Consider the following 24,045-nt stretch of genomic DNA (forward strand, 5'->3'; position numbering starts at 1 on the left):
CGCTTTGTCGCAAAGCGGACTGGGAATTGTAGTTTATACTATTGTACAGCCAGTATTTTGATTTAATTTGCTTAAGTTTCCTGTTTGATGATGACTTTGCTTTTTTTTAATTTGAGCCTCTTTGAGAAAAAAATAGGATGGTTCTTTTAGGTTTATTTCCATTGGTTTGTTGGTCCAAGTGCCTTCTCAACTAATGAAGAAAGCTATTTATGCGCAGGTTTAATATCATTCAACCATACATGAATATAGCCAAATGAAACAGCTTTCCTCCAGGGCCAAGGTGCAAAACATATTACCAACAGCATACTGCACATCGCACAAATAGCATATATGATTATGATTTCAGAAATAAATTGAGGCAGATAGAATTGCGATATTAAGAATATTAAAAAAACAAGTTCTGAGGGTGATGTTATAGTTATGACTGACTAATTTCCCAAATATTCAGTGGGAGAACCCAGAAGCTAATGAATTACAGGTAAGTGAATTAATTAAGTTAGTAAATGATTGTTTTTTGATCCAGTATATTAACACTAACAAGAGGGAGGTCTGTCTAGATTTGATATTCTGTAACAATCAAGATAGAATTTTGAGTATGGAATTTGTTGAGCCTTTCGAAACAAGTGATTATAACATTCTTAGTCTCAAAGTTTTTGGGAGCATATATCAGTAAAAACCAAAACCATTAAATCGAATTTCAGAAAGGCAAGGTTTGTGCAGCTGCAACATGGACTTCAGAAGGTTAACTGGAAGGAAATGCTGTAAAGAAGTAATACACACAGTACAGGAAATATTCATACCAAAGGTCAGGAGAAGCAATTAAAACAATAGATCATCTTCATGGATGAATAAAGATTATTGGAGAAAAACACAGCTATATAAGGACTACAGAAAAAATAATGATGGTAACCGTAGGGTACATTAAAATGCAAGAGCTATAGGCAAGAGGGAAATTCAGATTGCCTAAAGGCAGTTTGAGATAATGCTAAGTTGCTGATAATGCTAAGGTTGACCCCAAGAGGTTCAATACCTAAGTAGTAAAAGAAAAGTCAAGGAGGAAGTTAAGTATTAGGAATAATGGTGGGGTATTAAATTATGCAGATAAGGATATAATGGATGCTCTTAACTCATATTTTGCTTAAGTATTCACCAGCAAAAATGTTAGCAATATGCCAGTAAGTGTAGAGAAAAATAAGGTTGTTTTAAGTGACTTAGAGGTCTTAGAAAGTGAAGTCCTGCTTCAGCTGAAAGTTAATAAATCTCCAGGGCCAGGCAACATATATCCAAGGATACTTAAAGAGGTCTGTGATGATACATACAAACCTCTAACATGTATTTTTTGAAAGTCAGTGAAGACTGGTGAAAAAGCCTTAAGGACTGGAAATGGGCTAACTATTGTCCCTGTATACAAGAAGGGTGATTGCACTAATGCTGGTAAATATAGACCAGTAAGCTAATAAAGAATGCTTTTCCATCTCATTCTTTGATAGCTTACTAGTCTTGAGTACTGTGTACAATTTTGGTTGCCATATTGTGTGAGGGATGTGAAGGCACTGGAGTGAGTTCAGAGAAGGGCAACTAGACTCATTCCATGTCTGCAGGGTATGAGCTATGAAGAAAGATTGGAAGAATTAAATCTTTTTAGCCTATGTAGACACAGAATGAGAGGAGACATAACAGAAGTGTTCAAAATCATTAAGGGTATAAGTATTGAGTTGTTTATTAAAATTACTATCAGCATTAAGGGGTCTATAACATGCTCCCAAAGCTGTTCCTTTATCCTTATAGCTTCTAATTCTCACCTGTGATATCTTCACTAAGTCTTGATTCATCTCCTATCATAAGCCCACTTCACATTTAATTTCGCTCTCGTGTGTATGGTTACTCCTTCATCTTTACAATCTTGCTTACCTTTCCTATGTATATCCTTTAATACTATATTCATCACCATCATTTGAGGTCAGCCAAGTTTCAGTTATTGCTATTAGATCATATTGATACACAGTTGCATGTAATTCCAGCTCATTTATTTTATTCTTAGTACTTCTTCCATTTATACAGGACATCCTTAGTCTATTATTCATCCTATTTTGACCCATTTTTATATTTTTGAAGCCTAAAATTCAGTTTATGTCCTAATTTGTTATTCTCCACGATGGTGTTGGGCCTGGCCTGTTCTAAGTTCCCTGCCCCCACCGTTCCCTAGTTAAACAGTCCTCTGCTAGCTGAAGCATACGCCTGCCCTGTCCACTTGTGTCTCTCCAGCTCAAATGCAACCTGTCCTGGTGGTATGGATTCCATCTGCCCCAGAAGGTGCCCCAATGCTCTATAAACCTAAGCCACTCAAACCTATGCCATGATTTGAGCCGCACATTAAAAATTCTAATCTCCTCCATCTTACCTGGGCTGGCTCATGACACAGGTGGAACTTCTGAAAAGACAACCTTGTCAGCTAAGCTTCTCACCTAACCCTTTAAAATGGTCTAGCAGAACTGACAGTCTGCCCTTACCTATGCCACTTGTTCCGCTGTGGCAAATTACTACTGGATCCACACCAGATCTGGCTGGGAGCTTATCTACTCCTGGTAGGCAACACCCTGACACTCTGTACGCCTGTACGAGGCTCCTTGTCAGTACGCACCTGGATCTCATCCCTCTGATAATTGAGTCCCCTACTGTCACTACTTGCTTTTTACAGGGTTTAGGTTTAGGATTAGAGAGGGTCCTCGGTGGCTCCTCTGTTCTGCCTACCACCTCTTAGCTTTCATGGTTGTCGTCAAGCATAGCTGAATTTTCAAAATGGTTGGACACTTCCAAATCTGGGGTTAAAGCCTCCGGGCAGTGTGCATCTCTTAGCCTGTGCTTCCTTCCCACAGCCACCCACCTGTCTCTTTCTATCTGGTCTGGAATCTCAACCTATATTGTTTTGGTTTCGTACTACATTGATATATTTACGATTTGTCTCGATGACATGCAAGCGGAAGCTTTTCACCGTATCTCCTAACACCGTTTGAAGTTTAAAGTCGAAAACACATACCAGTCCACCGAGAGGTCAGTGGCAGATAGTGAAAGCAGCTTCGGGATCTATCCCGGGCCCACCACCAGCTTCGCTACTTTTTTAGGCCTTTGAGAAGATTTGATATGTCACCAAAGATATACATTTCTATACATAGACAGTGCAAAACATTCTGACTGGTTGCATTGCAGCCTCATAAGTCTCTAACCCTCCCAGCCACTGAGGACGACTTCACAAAGCGATGACTCACGAAGGCAGTGTCCATTATTAAGGAGGCTCACCATCCTGATCATGCCCTCTTTGCATTATTAATATCCAGGACCCACACGCAACTTTTTTTTCCTCTCCGGTCAATTTTCTAAATGGTCTGTGAACACCAAATAATTATTTGACCTTCTTTTAAACTATTATACATTGCTTTTATAACTTAGAATAAAGGTTATGTATTGTGCTGTACAGGTGCCACAAACGTTTTACCGCATATATCGGTACTAAACTGATTTTGAGCTTGTTGTCATATGCACAGGTGCAATGAAAAGCTTACTTGCAGTAACATCAGAGACACATGGCATCGTATAACCAACATTGACAAAAAGAAACAAGTACTGAACACTTTTACAATTCGTGCGCACTGAAAATGCAGTATAGGAGGGCGTAGGGAGCATGTCAATCATTCGTTACCCTCTAACCTGGTGTGCTGACGTGGACCAATGGCGAGTGAGCGCGTCAGCGGAGTTGCTCCCGGCATCCTCCGGCGCGGCGATGGCGGACAGCGGGCTCGGCGAGTGGTACCGCGGCATCCCCCCGGTCACCCGCTACTGGTTTACGGGCTGCGTGGTTTTGCCGGTGTTGGAACGGCTCAACGTGGTGAGCGGAAGGTCCCTGGTCCTGTGGTCAGAACCCTTTTTCAACAATTTCCAGGTACGGACGGGACTGCGTTGAAGGGGGCCTGAGGGCTTCGAACTCTCGACCGCAGCTCCCCTTCCCTTTCCTTTCCTCCCTTCTCCTCCTGCTCCTGCACTTGGCTTCGAGCAGGAAAGGGGGGAGGTTGTGGCGGGTGCGGCCCGGGGTTGGGAAGATGGGAGGGGGGTGCAGTTGATGGGATAAATTGGGAGGCTTGATTTCGAGATGCTGAATGATAAATTGGGGTGGGGTGGGGGGGGGTGGGTTTAGTCTCAGTGGCCGGGATTTGCTGAAGTTTTTCATTCTGGTTTTGTGGGTGCTTAGAGTGATTGATGCGGCTTATATGGGGATTGAAGGCGCTGTGACAGGTGGGTAGGAGATACCGGATGAGGCGATTCAGTAATTTATTTAGGGATTCGCATCTTTTGATGTGGGCTGCAAACTTAGTTGAAGCCGTGAGTTACCACAACACAGTACCTTGATGACTTGTTGACCGGAATCTTGTACTGGAAGCTGATATCATTGTAAATATTCCCGCAAAGCTCGTTTATAAAATTTGCATCTTCCAGGTCATTTTTACTTTAATTCTGATGTTACTTCACATTAGCAGGAAATCCAGAATACATAGTAACGCTGCGGCTGGCAAGAAGTTGTTGTACAAAGTGCAATCAGATTTTTAATCCAATGATATTTTAATGTTTAAAGCAGCCTATTTACAATTGTTTATTTATTGACATGCGTAGTGGAAGTAGGCCCTTCTGGCCCTTCAAGACGTGCTGCCCAGCAATACCCTGATTTAATCCTAATGTAATGCTGGGACAATTCACTATAACCAATTAACCCACCAACTGATACATCTTTGGACAGTGGGGGGAAACCCATGTGGTCACAGGAAGGATGTACAAACTCATTACAGGCTGCAGTGGGTACTGAACCCGGGTTGTACTGTTCACTTAAAATATTAAGAATATATTGCATTTATGTAAATATATTCAGATGATTCTGTAACTGGTGCATTTTGCATAACTGAGTCAGATGGTGACTATAGCTGAAACTGATCATGGCCTACTGTTGGCTCTGGATCTCCAACGGTGCTACCTTTTCACAAATTAAATCTTGTAGCTTTAAATCACAACATTTTTATGGGAATTGATTACAAAGGTTTTATAATGCAAAGTGAAAATTGTTTTCTTGGTTCAGATTTGCATCTCAGTTGAAATGTTGAGGAGGACACTTGGAGGAACCTGGAGTGGAAAGTAAACTAAAGGAGGAACTCAGTAGATCAAATGGCATCTGTGGAGCACAGAGTCCCCCCTGCAGTTTTTTTTGCTACATCTTTTGGAAAGATTTGAAGTTACCAGAAGGAATGTCAGATTGTTCTTTTATTAATTCTGTAATTAATGCACTGTGTTCAAATTTCCTCCTTGGTTTGAACATGCCCAGACAAAATATTGAGTGCTTCAGTGGTCCTATAGCTGTTTGTTGTTAACAGCAACAATTCTTGCAATTAAATTAATGAAACATTGTTTTCTAAGTAACATAGGATATATAGTTTTAACTTAGTGATTCACTTCATTCTAAGTTTTAAACTGCTTTTGAAACTAGTTTTTGTTGGAATTTGTTGACACTGGCTGATTTTTGAGATACCAGCAGCCCGCCTTTGGCCTATTTCATTTTGAAACCTCCATGTTTTAGGCTAGTGTGAGTGGTGGTGCTTTCAAGTTTCCTGATTATCCTGCTGATTCTGTTCATGCATTTTTATTAATATATAGTCAAATTTATTGTCATATGCACAAGTACAATGAAAAATTTATTTGCAATAACATCAAAATACATAGTATCATGTAAGCAGTATTTACAAGAAAAATATATTAAACAAATTTGACAAGAACATGAATCAAAAAAATAAGATAAATTTTAGTGCAAAATGATCAATGCGATTATAGTATTGGCAAACTGTAGTGATTAGAATGACACCTTAAGACATAAGAGCAGAATTAGGCCATTCAGCCATTGAATCAGCTCCATCATTCGATTTTAGCTGATCCCAGATCCCATTAAACCCCACACACCTGCCTTCTCGCCATATCCTTTGATGCTGTGACTGATCAGGAAACTATCAACTTCCTTTAAATACACCCACGGACTTGGCATCCACCGCAGCCTGTGGCAGAGCATTCCACAGATTCACTACTTTCTGGCTAAAAAATGTCCTCCTTACCTCTGTTCTAAAGGGTTGCCTCTCAATTTTGAGGCTGTGCCCTCTAGTTCTGGATACCCCCACCATAGGAAACATATTCTCCACATTCACCCTATCTAGTCCTTTTAATGTTTGATAGGTTTCAATGAGATCCCTCTGCATTCATCTAAATTCTAGTGATTACGTACCTAAAGCTGCCAAATGCTCCTCATATATTTACCCCCTCTATCCTGGAATCATCCTTGTGAACTTCTGGACTCTCTCCGATGACAACACATCCTTTCTGAGATATGGGGCCCAAAACTGTGGACAATACTCCAAGTGCAGTCTGACTTGTGCCTTATAAAGGCTCAGCATTATCTCCTTGCTTTTATACTCTATTCCCCTTGAAATAAATGCCAACATTTATCTGTTCCTCACCACAGATTTAACCCATAAGTTAACCTTCTGGGAGTCTTGCAAGAGGATTCTTAAGTCCTTTTGCACCTTTGATATTTGAACCTTCTCCCCATTTAGATAATAGTCTGCAAAATAGTTCCTTATACCAAAATGCATTATCATGCATTTCCCAACACTGCATTCCATTTGCCACTTTTTTGCCCATTCTTCCAATTTCTCTAATTCCTTTTGCAATTGCATTGCTTCCTCAGCACTACCTAACCGTCCACCTATCTTCAAATCACCTGCAAACTTTGCCGCAAAGCCATCAGTTCCACTATCTAAATCACTGACAAGCAAAGAGAAAAGTAGCGAACCCAATACTGACCCCTGAGGAACACAACTAGTAACTGGCAGCCAACCGGATATTCCCATTTGTTCCCTCCTGCCTGCCAGCCATTCTGCTATCCATGTCAGTATCTTTCCTATAATGCCATAGGATTTTATCTTGTTAAGCAGCCTCAAGTGTGGCACCTTATCATGTGCCTTTGTCGGGCAAATTTTCCCTTTACAGAAACCATACTCTGACAACAAGTACTCCAAAACCTCATCCTTAATAGACTCCAACACTTTCCTAACCACTGGAGTTCTGCTAACTGGCCTGTAATTTCCTTTCTTTTGTCTTCCTACCTTCTTCAAGAGTGGAGTGACATTTGCAATCTTCCAGACCTCCGGGACCGTGCCAGAATCAAGTGATTCTTGAAAGATCATGACCAATGCATCCGTTATCTCTTCAGCAACCTCTCTCAGTACTCTGGGATGTTGTCCATCTGGTCCAAGTAAATAATCCACTTTAAGACTTTTTAGTTTGCCCAGCACTTTTTCTTTTGTAATAGCAATGGCACTCGCTCCTGCTTCCTGATACTAACAGACCTCTGGCACACTGCTAGGGTCTTCGATAGTGAAGACAGATGCAAAGTACCCATTAAGTTCATCTGCCATTTCTTTGTCCCCCATTACTATCTCACCAGCATTATTTTCCAGTGATCCAATATCAGCTCTCACCTTCCTTTTACTCTTTACAAAACTGAAAATAAACTTTTGGTATCCTGCTTTATATTATTAGCTAGTCTGCCTTCATATTTCAGCTTTTCCCTTATAGTTTTTTAAGTTACCTTTTGGTGGATTTTAAAAGCTTCCCAATCATGCAACTTCCCACTCATTTTTGCTACCTTATATGCCCTTTTCTCGGCTCTCATGCAGTCCTTAACTTCCTTTGTCAGCCCTGGTTGCCTAGCCCTGCCATTTTGACAACTTCTTCCTCTGTGGGACATGTCTATTGTCTGCCTTGTGAACTATTCCCAGAAACTTCAGCCATCTCTGCTCTGCCATCATTCCCGCCAATATCCTCCTCCGATCCACCTGGGCAAGCTCCTCTCTCATGCCTCTGTGATTCCCTTTATTCCATTGTGATACCGATACATGTGAGTCACGCTGCTTCCTCTCAAATTGCAGCTGAATTCAATCAGTTGTGCTGGTTGGATCAACAAGAACTGAGTCTTTGAATGGAAATCGTTCTTCTTGAACCTGGTGGTGTGGGTCTTCAGGCTTCTGTATCTCCTGCCCAATGGCATACCCTGATGGTGGGGAGTTTTGAAAAGGGTTACTAGAATAGATTGTGGACCCAATCTTTTTACCCTGATCGATCAGTTTATAGACTAGCTGGTTTATTGCCCTCCATCAATTTGATTAGCTTGGAACAAATTGAAAATTGTTAGTCTTTCTCATGTAGGGGTTCCCAGATTGGAGTCATGGACCCTTTGCTTAATTGTATTGGTTCATGGCATTTCAAAAGTTGGGATCCCCGATCTAGTGTGACCTTTTGTAATTGACGGGCATTGCAGTATATTTTGAATACTGTGGATTACAATAACAAGAGTCAAATTTATTTCCTATCATCTTATTTTCATTGATTATTATTGGTGTTACTTAAAATGGGATGTGAGGTGCTACTTCCTGTCTAGAGAATGATTGAATTTCTTTGGCAGCATTTGTGCATTTGTCACATCAATTGCATTGTTATCTTAAAAAGGAAGCTTAGGAATGTATTTTCTGATGCAACTTCAGAAACTTGGCAATGTAATTATGAACAACAAGCTCCTACAAAGAGCAACACAATGGTGACTAGACTGTTATGTGATTCATCATCTTTTGGCTTTGAAATAGTGTCATGGGATTTTTTTTTTACATACAGGGTATTGTTTTAATATTTAATTTGAAAGACAATACCTTTGACTAATGACAATGTAGAATCTGGGGCTGTGCTTTCTTTAATAAAAATAAACCTGTACCCCCTTTAAATGCAAGATAGTTTTCTCAGAACTTTCTAATCATTTAAAACGTACTGTGCAATGAATTTGCATGCTGCCATTTTCCCAGATGGCTCCTCCCACATTAATGGGGAGATAGATTAAACTGGTGATTGCTAGCATTGTTTCTAGTTTTTTTTTGTTGAAGCACTTACTGAAGTACTAATGAAGAATTTGAAACTGACACATAATGTAAATGTATTGAAGGGTGCCTGATTTTAAAAGGAACAATTCACAACTATACCCTCATGATTGATAGGGGAAAGCAGTTTACATAGTTTGTAGTAAATGTACATTCATCTTTGTATTTGTATATTAAAATACATCTAAGATTGCACAACAATGCAATTATTAACTTCAGAGTTAAATCAAATCTACAAGAGGATTTTTTAAAACATTGGAACTGTTCAGAACATAGCCATTGTACAAGATTGTACAACAGTCAATACAGGCACAGTTCAAGTATTTCCTATATATTCAGAGATGACTCAGCTGTTGTCAGGAGAATCTCATGGTGACGAGGAGGTGGACAGAAGTGAGATAAATTGGCTAGTTGAGTCGCAACAACAACCTTGCACTCAGTATGAATAAGACAACATGGAATTGCTTGTGGACTTCAGGATGGAGAAGTCTAGAGAACACACACCAGTCATCGTCAAGCGGTCAGCAGTGGAAAGGGTGAGCAGTTTCAAGTTCTTTGGAGTCAGTATCTCTGACAATCTATCCTGGGCCCAACACATTGATACAATTACAAAAAGACAGCAGCAACTATAGGAATTTGAAGAGACTTCCCAAGACTAGCAAATTTCTACTGATGTACTTGTGGAGGGCATTCTAACTGGTTGCATCACCCATGAACCCAACAACACTACCTCGCTACCTTGTTCTCTTTTTGCATTAATTTACTAGTGCACAGTACTGCCTCAAAATAACAAATTTTGTGATATATGTCAGTGATGATAAATGTGAATCTGATATTAATGCATTTGAACACAGATGAGATTCCCTTCATTTTCTTCCTACAGTGAAGAAGAGAAGGGAATTTATCCTCTGGTGATGGATCTGTATTTATTCACTTAACATCACTGAAGAGGATAATCTGCTTATTATAATGGTGTTGGAGCTTGCTGTGTACAAATTGCTGCTGTGTTTCTTGTATTACACCAGTGACAATTCAAAAGTCCTTCACTGCTGTAAAATGCTTTGGGATATCAACAAAGATAAATACAGGTTGAATACCCCTTACCTGAGATTTCAAAATCAGAAAACCTCTGAAATCCAAATTTTGAGTGCTGAGATGTCATAAATGGGAAAATACCTCAATACACAGGAAAGGTTACCAGGCAACATACAGGTCTCTGTGGATCACAGACAGTTCTGTTGAAGTGACCTCACATATGTAATGAAAAGACATTAATTTAAAAAAAAGAAAAACTCTGCATAAAATGAAAAATGAACATCTTGAACATGTTTTGAAAGATTGCATTCGTCAGCATTGTAGTGAACATACATCGGTTAAAGATGTGCTGATCATAAAACAAGCAAAGATCTATCATGACGAACTGAAAATTGAAGGTGATTGTGAATGTTCAGCAGGCTGGTTGCAGAAATTTAAGAAAAGGCACAACATTAAATTCCTAAAGATTTTAATTATCTTAAAGATACAGCTTCTGGTGATCACGAAGCATTGGTAAGTTTGCAAAGATTGTCGGGAATGACGAGTTAAGACTGCAACAGGTCTACAAAGCTGATACCCTATATAAAACCTAAAAAACGTAAAATATACATACAGTGTTCTATATCTTTTTAATCAAAAACAGTACAGTACCCATACAGTCTGGGTTCCATGATGTTTCTTTGTTTTGTGGCATCTGCGAGATGACGAATCTCAGGGTTCTATACTGCATTCATACTTTGATAATGTACTTTGAATCTTTGAAAAACACAGGATCGTAGGTGGAGACTGAATGCCTGCCGTTGTTTGTTGTTTGACAGCTGATTCAGGTGTTCTCCGGATGCTGCTGTGCTGCTTTTGTTACCCTGCACACACATTTTCATTGAATTAATGATATGTAATCAACAAACGTAACACAGACTACTTACCAGTAGCACATAAATTCAGAGTCGGAAATGATGGCATTCCCAGGCTATCTCGTTATGCATACCAAAATCCAAGTAAAAAATACAAAATACAACACACTTTCAATAGACAATAGGTGCAGAAGTAGACCATTCGGCCCCTCGAGTCTGCACCGCCATTCTGAGATCATGGCTGATCATTCACTATCAATACCCAGTCCCTGCCTTGTCCCCATATCCCTTGATTCCACTATCCATCAGATACCTATCTAGCTCCTTCTTGAAAGCATCCAGAGAATTGGCCTCCACTGTCTTCCACTGTCTTCCGAGTGCATTCCACACCTCCACAACTCTCTGGGAGAGTTTTTCCTCAACTCTGTTTTAAATAACTGACCTCTTATTCTCAATCCATGCCCTCTGGTACTGGACTCTCCCAACATCTGGAACATATTTCCTGCCTCAATCCTATCAAATCCTTTAATTATCTTAAACGTTTCAATCAGATCCCCTCTCAATCTCCTCAGTTCCAGTGTGTACAAGCCCAATCTCTCCAATCTCTCAGAGTAAGACAGCCCTGCCATCCCAGGAATCAACCTAGTGAATCTACGCTGCACTTCCTCAATTGCCAGAATGTCCTTCCTTAAACCTGGAGACCAAAACTGTACACAATATTCCAGGTGTGGTCTCACCAGGGCCCTGTACAAATGTAAAAGGACATCCTTGCTCTTGTACTCAATTCCCCTTGTAATAAAGGCCAACATTCCATTTGCCCTCTTCACTGCCTGTTACACTTGTTCATTCACCTTCATTGACTGATGAACTAGGACTCCTAGGTCTCTTTGCATTTCTCCCTTACCTAACTCTACACCGTTCAGACAATACTCTGCCCTCTTGTTCCTGCTTCCAAAATGGATAACTTCACATTTCGGCTCCAAGTATTTCAGATAAGGAGTATTCAACCTGTACTATCTTTCATTCCCTTCAGCTTATTTCATATTTGTAAAACAATTTTGAAGATCTCAAGTAATACAGATAATTGGCTTGTCAGATTCAATGGTATCAGTCCGAAACTTTAAAGGAACTTACTGCAAACCTTGGTCATTGAACCATTGCATAACCATACAAGTTAAAAGCCTAGATGATATTATTAATGACATGATCCAGCAAGTCTTTTGATAAAGAAGGCAATAAATGCTAGCTAGTGACATCTACAGTATTGATAAAGTATGTTAAAGGCTTAACACTTTGTTAAACAATAGCAGCCTGTTTTTCTGAACAAAACCACTGATGAACGACAGATGTACTAATTTTGTTATTCGAAGCTGAGCAATATTTCTTCTTGAAGGTAGCTAGCTAGGGTTTCAGGATGCTTATCTCCTTGTGCAGTCTTGCGTAGAGATAGGACAGCTCCAGTCTGTTTTATGCATTTAGGCCATTATGCCTATTCTGTAATTTGTCTTTTGGTACTGTCAAGCAACAGACAAGTTTGACTCCAGCTTGGTATATGTTGAGGGGTATCTGAACGAATATATTCCTTCTGTAAGGGGAATCGTGAGTTAGTTGATGGATCGGGCAGGAACAGTCCTGTTTGAGTGACTGAGTAAGCCCTGGGTGCTTTGAATAAAGAGTTTATACTTAAATGGTCTCTGAGTGATTTTATCTGGATTTGACTTCCACAGTATTTCTTATGCAGAATTTAGTTTAAATTCTATTTCTGTTTGTAGAGTAAAATTTTACAGGTGTACCTTGGAGACATTCTAACTGGCTGCAACACTGCCTGGTATTGGGGGGGGGGGGGCGCGGGTGGTGGTGGTGAAGTGGCTTCTGCATAGGATGGAAGTAAGTGGCAGACTTAAACTTGGTGGTAAACTTAGTCAATTCCAGCACGAGCATCTGCCTCAGTGATATAAGACCATAAGATGTAGGAGCAGAATTAGGCCATCTGGCCCATCGAATCTGCTCCGTTGTTCAATCATGGCTGATCCTTTTTTTCTATCTCCTCCTCAACCCCAGTTCCCGGCCTTCTCCCTGCAACCTTTGATGCCATGTCCAATCAAGAACCTATCAATCTCTGCCTTAAATATACCCAATAATCTGGCCTCCACAGCTGCATGTGGCAACAAATTCCACAAATTCACCACCCTTTGGCTAAAGAAATTTCTCCACATCTGTTTTGAAAGGGCACCCCTCTATCCTGAGGCTGTGCCCTCTTGTCCTAGACTCCCACCATGGGAAACATCCTTTCCAAATCTACTCTGTCTTGGCCTTTCAACATTTGAAAGGTTTCAATGAGATTCCCCCCTCATCCTTCTGAATTCCAGCGGGTACAGACCCCGAGCCATCAAATGTTCCTCGTACGATAACCCTTTTATTCCTGAAATCATCCTTGTGAACCTCCTCTGGACCCTCTCCACTGCCAGTACATCTTTTCTAAGATGAGGGACGCAAAACTGTTTACAGTACTCAAGGTGAGGCCACACTAGTGCCTTATAAAGCCTCAGCATCTTGTATTCTGTTTGCTCTTGTATTCTAGACCTCTTGAAATGAATGCTAACGTGGCATTTGCCTTCCTCACCACCAACTCAACCTGTAAATTAAAGTTTAGGGTGTTCTGCACTAGGACTCCCAAGTCCCTCCGCATCTCAGATTCCCGTATTTTCTCCCTGTTTAGAAAATAGTCCACACATTTATTTCTACTACCAAAGTGCATGAACATGCATTTTCCAACACTGTGTTTCATTTGCCACTTCCTTGCCCATTTTCCTAATCTGTCTAAGTCCTTCTGCAGCCTACCTGTTTCCTTAACACGACCTGCTGCTCTACCAATCTTTGTATCATCTGCAAACTTAGCAACAAAGCCATCTATTCCATCATCTAGATCATTTATATACAGCATGAAAAGAAGCAGTCCCAACACCGACCCCTGTAGAACACCACTAGTCACTGGCAGCCAACCGGAAAAGGATCCTTTTATTCCCACGTGTTGCCTCCTACTAATCAGCCAGTGCTCTAACTGTGTTCGTAACTTTCCTGTAATACCATGGGCTTTTAACTTTGGTAAGCAGCCTCATGTGTGGCACCTTGTCAAAGGCCTTCTGAAAGTCCAAATATACAACATCCACTGCATTCCCTTTATCTATCCTACTTGTAAACTCCTCAAAGAATTCCAACAGGTTCATCAGGCAGGATTTTCCCTGAAGGAAACCATGCTGACTTTGTACTATCTTGTCCTGTGTCACCAAGTACTCCATCACCTCATCCTTAACAATTGACTCTAACATCTTCCCAACCCCTGAGATCAGGCTAACTGGTCTATAACTCCCTTTCTGCTGCCTTCTTCCTTTCTTAAAGAGTGGAGTAATATTTGCAATTTTCCAGTCCAATGATTTTTGAAAGATAATTTCTAATGCCACCACAATCTCTAACGCTACCTCTTTCAGAACCCGTGGGTGCAGTTCTTCTGGTCCGGGTGACTTGTGTGCCTTTAGGTTTTTCAGCTTTTTGAGCACTTTTCTTCTTGTAACAATAACTGCACCCACTTCTCTTCCTTCACACACTACAACATTAAGCATACTTCTAGTGTCTTCCACAGTGCAAAAAAAACTGATGTAAAAACCTCATTTAGTTCATCAGCCATGTCCTTGTCCCCTGTTGTTATTTCTCCTGCCTCATTTTCTAACGATCCCATATCCACTGTCAGTTCTCTTTTATTTTGAACTTGGAAAGAAACTTTTACTATCCAATTTGATATTATTTGCTAGCTTGCTTTCATATTTCATCTTTTCCCATCTAATGATTTTTTTAGTTGCTTTCCGTAGGTTTTAAAAAAAACTTCCCAATCCTCTATCTTCCCACTAATTTTTGCTTTGTACTATGTCTTTTCTTCTGCTTTTACAATAGCTTTCACTTCCCTTGTCAGCCATGGTTGTACTATTTTACCATTTAAGCATTTCTTCATTTTTGGAATACATCCGTCCTGCATCTTCCTCATTTTCCCAGAAATGCATACCATTGCTGCTCTGCTAACATCCCTGCCAGCAGCTCCTTTCAATTTACTTTGGCCAACTCCTCTCTCATGCCACGGTGATTTCCCTTACTCTATTGAAATACTACTGCATCAGACTTTCAGCCTATCAAATTTCAAGTTCAACACAATCATATTGTGATCACTGGTTCCTAAGAGTTCTTTTACCTTAAGCCCCCGAATCACTTCCGGTTCATTACATAGCACCCAATCCAGTGTAGCTGATCCCCTAGTAGGCTCAACGTCAAACTGTTTTAAAAAGCTATCTCTTGGGCATTCAACAAACTCTCTCTCTTGAGATCCATTACCAACCAGCTTTTCCATCACCAACCAGCTTTTCCCAATCGACCTGCATGTTAAAGTCTCCCATGACTTCTGTAACATTGCCCTTTTGACACACCTTTTCTATTTCCTGTTGTAACCTGTAGTTTACCTCCCAGCCACTGTTGGGAGGCCTGTATATAACTGCCATCAACATCCTTTTACCCTTGCAGTTTCTTAACTCAATCCACAAAGATTCAACATCTTCCAATCCTATGTCACATCTTTCTACTGATTTGATGCCATTCTTAACCAGTAGAGCCACACCACCCCCTTTGCCTACCTTCCTATCCCTCTGATGTAAAGTGTAACCTTGGACGTTCAGCTCCCATCTACAACCATCCTTCAGCCACAATTCAGTGATGGCCACAACAGCATAACTGGCAATCTGTAATATTGCAACAAGATCATCTACCTTATTGTACTATGTGCATTTAGATACAACACCTCGAGTACCGTAATATGCTATCCTTTCAGTCTCTGCATCCTAATGATTTGATACTCAGCTTGTTGGCTGCAACTAAGTCCCAACACCTGCTTGTCCTTCCTGACAATCTGACTACACTCCTTTACCATCTGTCCTGTCCTGAGTCCCTTCACTCTGGTTCCCACCCCCCTGCCAAGTTAGTTTAAACCCTCCCCAACAACTCTTAACAAACTTGCCCTTGAGAATATTGTTCTCAATTGGGTTCAGGTGTAGCCCATCACTTTTGAACAGGTCATACCTCCCCCAGAGGAGATCCCAATTATCCAAGAACCTGAAGCTCTGCCCCCTGCACCAGCTCCTCAAACATGCATTTATCTGCCAAATCATCCTGTTTCTACCCTCACTGGTAAATGGCACAGGCAGCAATCCAGAAATTACTAGTTGGGAGGTCCTGCTTCTCAGCTTTCTAAATTCTCTTTTTGGGTCCTCATTCCTTTTACTTCCTGTGTCATTGGTACCAATATGTATCAAGATATCTGGCTGCTCCCCCTCCCTCTCCAAAATGTTGTGGACATGATCTGAGACATCCCTGGCACCTGGGAGGCAACATATCATTCAGCTGTCCTGTTCATGTCCACAGAATGTCCAGTCTGTTCCCCTCACTATCAACCCCCCTATCGCTACTGCTCCTGTCCTCTCTTTCTTTCTCTTCTGCACGATGGGACCCATGCTCAGTGCCTGTAACCTGGTCACCGTGGCATTCTCCTGGGAGGTCATCCCCCGCAGTAGTATCCAAAGCGGTATACTTGTTTTTGAGTGGAATGGCCACAGGGGTGCTCTGCTCTAACTGCCTTTTTCCATTTCTCCTGACGGTCATCCAGCTACTCACCTCCTGCAACTTCTGAGTGATTGCTTCCCTGTAACTTTGATCAATTATATCCTCGCTCTCCTGTACAGGCTGAAGGTCATCCAGTTGCCGCTCCAGATCCCTAACACAGTCTTCAAGGAACTGCAGCTGGATGCACTTCAAGCAGTTGTCGTTCTCTGGGAGACGCTGGGTCTCCCAGTTCTCCCAACATCCCGCACGAAGAGCACACCACAGCCATTTAAATGGTCGAATAAGAGAGAGGAAAAAACCCAAAAAGGAAACCTTAACAGACGCTTTACACAGAGCCGGCACCTCAACCAAGCTGAAACCTGGTTTGAGCCAAAGCCTGTTGCTTCTACTCTCACTACTGGCGTACTCCCGACAATGGCCACTCCGCTTATCCGCTTTAGTTCGTATAGGCCACGGACAATGGACAAACACTCTCAAAGCTCCCTTTTTAAATAACCGCCACTGACCTGTGAGAAATCCCTCTTGGTAGATCTCTGTTGACGCTGCTGATAGGCCACGTACAATGGATAAATGCTATCGAAGCTCCCTTTTTAGATAACCGCCGCCGACCTGTGAGGATCCAAGATACCTTCAAGGAGCGATGCCTTAAAAAGCTGGCATCCATTGTTAAGGACCTCTTCACCCAGGTCATGTCTTGTTGTCATTACTACCATTTGGAAGGTGCAGAAGTGTGAAGGCATGCAATCAAAGATTCAATAACAGCTTCTTCCCATCTGCCGTCTGGTTTCTGAATGAATATTGAACCCATGAACACTACCTCATACTTAAAATTTCTATTTTCCCCCTACTGATTTAATTTAACTATTTTATATACTTATAATTGTTTTTTCCTCTATTACTATGTATTGCGTTGTACCGTTGCCACAAAGTCCACAAATTTCATGACATATGCTGGAGATATGAAACCTGAATAGGATTATTTGCATACAAAAATCACATTAGCCCATGGGAGGTCTGAGGTTAGGCACTGCTGTTTTGTTTCTGGAACATTTTCATTGTCACCCACAAAATACATTGGAGACTCATTTTAATGTGCACTGAATCATGTGAAATTTAGTGAGATAGAAACATAAAATGTTCAGGTTAGGAGATATCTACTGAGAGAGAAACAGTTAATGTTTCAATTGAGTGATCTTTAATCATAACTGATTTTATTAAAAAGATTGTTTTGCAGCAGCAGTTCCCAACCTGGGGTCCATGGACCACTTGGTTAATGGTAAGGCTCCATAGCAGAAAAAACATTTGGGAACCCCTGTTATGCAGGATTCCTCATAACAGTCCTTCCAGGTGAGGCAACACTTCACCTATGAGGAAATCTGCAGATGCTGGAAATTCAAGCAACACACACAAAAGGCCAGGCAGCATGTACAGGAAGAAGTACAGTCAACGTTTCAGGCCGAGACCCTTCGTCGGGACTAACTGAAAGAAAAGATAGTAAGAGATTTGAAAGTAGGAGGGGTGTCTGAAATGATAGGAGAAGACAGGAGGGGTGGGGTGAAGCTAAGAGCTGGAAAGGTGATTGGCAAAAGGGATGCAGAGCTGGAAAAGATCATGGGATCATGAGATGGGAGGCCTAGGGAGAAAGAAAGGGGGGAGGGGAGCACCAGAGGGAGATGGAGAACAGGCAAAGGGTGATGGGCAGAGAGAGGGGGGAAAAAGGGAGGGAAAATAAATAAATCAGGGATGGAGTAAGAAGGGGGAGGAGGGGCATTAACGGAAGTTAGAGAAATCAATGTTCATGCCATCAGGTTGGAGGCTACCCAGGCGGAATATAAGGTGGTGTGGCTTCATCTTGACAGTAGAGGAGGCCATGGATAGACATAGCAGAATGGGAATGGGACGTGGAATTAAAATGTGTGGCCACTGGGAGGTCCTGCTTTCTCTGGCGGACAGAATGTAGGTGTTCAGCGAAACGGTCTCCCAGTCTGCGTCGGGTCTCACCAATATATAAAAGGCTTCACCGGGAGCACCGGACACAGTATACCACTCCAGCTGGCTCACAGGTGAAGTGTCGCCTCACCTGGAAGGACTGTCCGGTCAGGTTGGAGGAACAACACCGTATATTCCGCCTGGGTAGCCAAATCAAAGGTGGTGATGAATCAGCTGATAGAAGGAGGGAGACTGAAAATCTGGCTGAACGGTATCACAACAATAACCTTTCACTCAAGTTCAACAAGACCAAGGAGATGATTGTTGACTTCAGGATGAGGAAACCAGAGTCCATGAAGCAGTCCTTATCAGGGGATCAACGGTGGAGAGGGTCAGCAACTTTAATTATCATTTCAGCAGGTCTGTCCTGGGGTCCAGCATACAAGTGCCATTATAAAGAAAGTACAGCATCACCTCTACTTTCTTATAAGTTGGCAAAGATTTGGCATGTCATCAAAAATATTGACAGACTTCTATTGATGTGTGGTGGAGAGTATATTGACTGGTTGCATCATGGCCTGGTATTGGAATACGAATGCCCTTGTACAGAAAATCTTACAAAAAGTATTGGATACAGTCCAGTATATCATGGATAAAGCCCTCCCCAGCACTGAGCAAATTTACATGGAGAACTGTCGCAGAAAAGCAGCATCCATTATCTAGGGCACCCACCATCTGGGCCACGCTCTTTTCTGCTGGTTCTGTCCAGGAGCATGTACAGGAGTCGAAAGACCTGCACCGCCAGGTTCAGGAACAAGCTTTTGAACCAGAGGGAATAACTTCACTTACCCATCACTGAACTGTTCCCAAAACCTGTGACTCTATTCCATATGCTCAATATTTATTGCATATTTATTATTATTTCTTTTATTTTTGCAAGGTTTGTTTTTTTTTGCACTTTAGTTGCCCATTCTGTTGGGTGCAATCTTTCATTGTATTTCTGTGATTTCCTGCAAGAAAATTAACTTAAGGGTTGTATATAGTGTTATATATGTACTTTGAGAATAGAACTACTTTGAGCTTTGAAACATTTTCATTTAGTAATAAAGGCAGTTATTTGTACAGGATTGTCTTCAATTGGGCAAATTGCTGCCTGTTCAATTTTAAGTGGGCGGAACACCATATTTCCATTGATGTATTTGATAAATTTTAATTAAGTGGATTTTATCTTTTCTCCAATGTCTACCTTTTATTTTGAGGTTTAAAACATTCAGATGTATGCCTTTAAGAGCCTCCAGGCAAATGAGAAAAGAAATGTGCCTTCATAAACTACTTCAACCACCTCCATTTGCTCCCAGCAGGCAGGGACTCCCTTATTTCTAGAAGAATTTGTACTTCTCACATTGGCCTTATCAGAAACACAAGAGATTTTGCAAATGCTGGAAATCTGGAGCAATACACAAAATATTGGAGGAGCTCAGCAAGTCAGGCAGCACATATGGGAGGGAATATATAGTCAAGGTACAAGCTGGCAGGTGATAAGTGAAACCAGGTGAGGGGGAAGATTGGTGGGGGAGGGGATGAAGTAAGAAACAGAGCGCTAAGTGGAAGAGGTAAAGAGCCGAAGAAGGAGGAATCTAAAATTAGAGGGCAGTGCAGCAGAAGAAAGGGAAGGAGCACACGAGGGAGGAGATGGGTAGGTGAAGAGAAGGGGTGAGAAAGAAACTAAAATGGGATTGGAAAAAGGGGGGGGAGAGACATTATTGGACGCAGTGAAATTGTTCATGCCAACAGGTTGTAGGCTATACAGACAGTGAGATTTTGATCTACCAAAATCATCAGGTTAAAACTGAACATGATCGCAGAGCCAGCATTATAAGAGAATGTTTAAATTTGCTCTGATGACATTTTTTAAACTGGTCCAACACAAGATTGTTGTAGATGTTTATTGTTGAATGCCTAGGCACACAATGCACATATGCAATGATAAACTTCCTTGCTGCAGCATTATTTTTTACAAGAAAACATAATGAGAATAAATCTATTTTAGTGCAAAGTAGACCAAAAAGCCTGTTTCTGTGCTGATTGAGGATATCTACCAAAATATCATTGTGATATAAAGGGGAATGATGTGTGAATGCTTTGCAGCAAGCCTCATAAGTAGGTTTGTCATTAATTTGTGCATATTCATTTGCTGCCTTGTGCTGAGACTACAGCATCAAATTTAGAAATAAATTATTCTGGTTGTAGGTCAAATGCAAATATTGTGATTAGTATTTTGCCTACTTTCTAAATGATAGACCTTGCTGTGATAAAGGCGAAGAAACAGGTTGCAAGCCCTCAAAGTACTTAATGATAGATATAGTTTTGTTTTGAACATTGTGCAATGTTTGTTTTCTTTATTGTACTGATAGTATTGTGTATGAAAGAAATGAATAACCAATGTTGTTTCCTCCATACAGATATGGAGACCTGTGACAGCATCCCTGTTTTACCCTATGGGATTCCATTATTTGATTCAGTTGTACTTCCTGTATTCATATTCCTCCAGCTTGGAAAGAGGTAGGATTTCATCCTTTGCACTGCATCCATTTAGCATTCCAAAGCAATTACTTACATTCTGTAAGAAAAGTAAACATAATTGTACCGGAAATTTGTTTCCAAAATGACTTGCCACTTCTTGAATCATACATCCTGCAGAACATTCTGTACAATCTTCCATTAGCAGCAACATTGCTGTTGAACATTTTAAACATTTCATTATAGGATGAAGGATGTCATCTGGTTCAAAACATTACTTTAATGTCAATCTACTACATTTTTTCTTTCTTATATTAAAAAAAGGGCAGCTATAGTCTGTTCTTGAAGTTTGTTCAGTTTCTTAGGGCCAGTGTGAACTAGGATTTTGTTTTAGTTTTTATGATTGAGTTCACTGTCATGTTTTTCTTTTCTTTCAAAATATGGAATAATCAAACATGGTCTGGTGGGAAAATATTCTTAGGAACCTTTTCCTTTTCAGATTGTTATTTCATGAGGGGAAGCTGATAGCTGGAAGTGAGATTAATTGCTGGCCTGGAGGTATTTTATTCTGATGCGTGGACAGGGCCCATATGTATGCCTGAGTGTTGATTTTGTGAAATCGTTCAGCATTGGACTGAATGGTGATGTAATGAATGAAGAATTGGGTATAAAACATTACCCTTTCCCTTCCTGCCTTCTGACTCGCCTTGATGTATATGATTAATGGCTTTCTGGAGGATAACAGTACAGAAGGAAATGAAGGCAATGGAACGGAGATGCAGTTTGGCCCCAATCTCATTAAATGGTGGAACATGCTATAGGGGGCTGCATGACTTCCTCCTGTTCCTATGCTTACGAAGTTTAATTTAGCACGTAAATTATCATTCCAATATGCATAAATACTTTTGCATTGTGTTAGACTGCATTGCAGTAGGGAGGAGTTACAGAGGTGGAAACTGGGATGATGTACCCACACAGTCTTGATGCAGGATTTTGACCCAAGATGTCAGCAATTCCTTCCACAACATTGCCACCTCCTGTGATTTTGCCTCTTCCCCCCACCAACAGATCCTGCTTGAGCTATGGATCTCCTCCAGCAGATGGTTTTTCCAGATTCTACCATCTGCAGTCTCTTGTGTACCCACACAGTTGGCTTTGGTGGTTGGTGGAATTGGAGTAAAGAGCATGTGAACTATCTTGAATGGTTACTACTCTCCCAAAATCAAATGCATGCTGCAGCAGTTTTAGCACAATGCTCTATATGTTACATGGGGGTTTGTGTAGTTGCTCAGCTTGTGAACTGAAAGCCCTTATAGAAGAGGAGCCTAAATATACATTGCAATTGATAACAGACAATAGGTACAGAAGTAGACCATTCGGCCCCTCGAGTCTGCACCGCCATTCTGAGATCATGGCTGATCATTCACTATCAATACCCAGTCTCTGCCTTGTCCCCATATCCCTTGATTCCCCTATCCATCAGATATCTATCTAGCTCCTTCTTGAAAGCATCCAGAGAATTGGCCTCCACCGTCTTCTGAGGCAGTGCATTCCACACCTCCACAACTCTCTGGGAGAAGAAGCTCTTCCTCAATTCTGTTTTAAATAACTGACCTCTTATTCTCAATCCATGCCCTCTGGATGACAATAACTTTTTGGTTAAAATTTGCTTATGGCAATATTGCCATAAAAAAGATATAAAATTGAAGGAGAATTTGTTTCTCAACTCACTGATCTGCAAAAGGAATAGTGCTGTTTAGATTATCCTTTGATTCATTTATGTATTAAAAACATAATTTTTGTTCACTTTTTATTTAAAAATCCTGAGCAGATAACTACTTTTTTCAAAGGAAGGTATTGTATGATCGTCTCTCTTTCTCTCCCATCTCTAATGGTAGTGTGCTTTGTGGTGTTTGTTGGAGTGTCAATGGGCTATTTCACCAGAGAAGCTGGGCAGAAGTAGCAGTCAGATAAATAGATAGATACTTTATTCATCCCCAAGGGGAAATTCAACATTTTTCCAGTGTCCCATACACTTATTGTAGCAAAACTAATTACATTCTGTATTTAACTCAGTATTAATATGATATGCATCTAAAATCACCCTCCCAAAAAGCATTAATAAATAGCTTTTAAAAAGTTCTTAAATAGTTTACTAAAGTGCATTGATTGAGATACTGAGCTTATCCTATTGTGATGCCTATGCATATTACAGAATTGTAGTAATTAAGAAGATGAATATTCTCTATACTCCCAAGTTCTTTACAAGGTCACAAAGTGTTAAAATTTCCCATTTTTAGCATCAGCGATTTAGCACTAAACAGGATTGAAGTTTTGGCATAATTGATCTGCACTCTGACAGATGCACTGGGTTGCTGAGCCATTGTAGTACAGTCGGCCCTCCTTATCTGCGAGTTCCAAATCCGCAATTCAACCAACCGCGAATCGAGAAACCCGGAAATGCTCTTCCAGCATTTGTTGTTCGAGCATGAACAGAAACACTGGATTCAGAGCTCCGCTGCCGGGTCCTAATTTCCACTGCACTGAGACAGGTTAAGTAAGGTCTGGTGTTCCGTTGGGTCCTAAGTTCCACCGTATTGAGACAGGTTGGATAAGGGACTTGAGCATCCACGTTTTTTGGTATCCGCAAGGGATCCCAGAACCAATCCCTTGCGGATAGGGAGGGCCGACTGTACTGCATGGGATGGGTGCAGGGATCACTTCCAGATATTTATTTCCAGATCAGTTTGCCTGACGTATTCACGGCACTCTTTAAACTAAGTCTTTTTATGATTATAGCATTTTCTTAATCACATCAGAGGAAAATTATAGGAAGTGATTGGTATTCTATGTTCTCTGCTACATATAATTGTCTTACTGTGAAACTAATCTACAGTATAACTTTATTTTTAAATGTATAGGATTCTTTGATGGGAGGACAGCCGACTATATATTTATGTTGTTTTTCAACTGGATTTGCACAGTGGTATCCTTTTCAAAATAACATTAAGAACTTTGTATTTGTACATCTTTACTGACCA

At 40.9% G+C, this 24,045-nt stretch overlaps 1 protein-coding gene across 1 annotated transcript in view; it reads left to right on the forward strand.

Moving 5' to 3' along the window:
• The first annotated feature begins 3,664 nt into the window (after positions 1-3,664).
• Positions 3,665-24,045, forward strand: part of derl1 (derlin 1) — a 28,537-nt gene continuing 8,156 nt past the window's right edge. Inside the window, exons 1-3 of the mRNA XM_059973025.1 lie at positions 3,665-3,937; positions 20,947-21,046; positions 23,926-23,990. Coding sequence (XP_059829008.1) covers positions 3,680-3,937; positions 20,947-21,046; positions 23,926-23,990 — 423 coding nt within the window. The 5' untranslated portion in view covers positions 3,665-3,679. The remainder of the gene's footprint in view (positions 3,938-20,946; positions 21,047-23,925; positions 23,991-24,045) is intronic.

The sequence above is a fragment of the Hypanus sabinus genome, chromosome 1, assembly GCF_030144855.1.
Source record: "Hypanus sabinus isolate sHypSab1 chromosome 1, sHypSab1.hap1, whole genome shotgun sequence".
Classification (NCBI taxonomy): domain Eukaryota; kingdom Metazoa; phylum Chordata; class Chondrichthyes; order Myliobatiformes; family Dasyatidae; genus Hypanus; species Hypanus sabinus.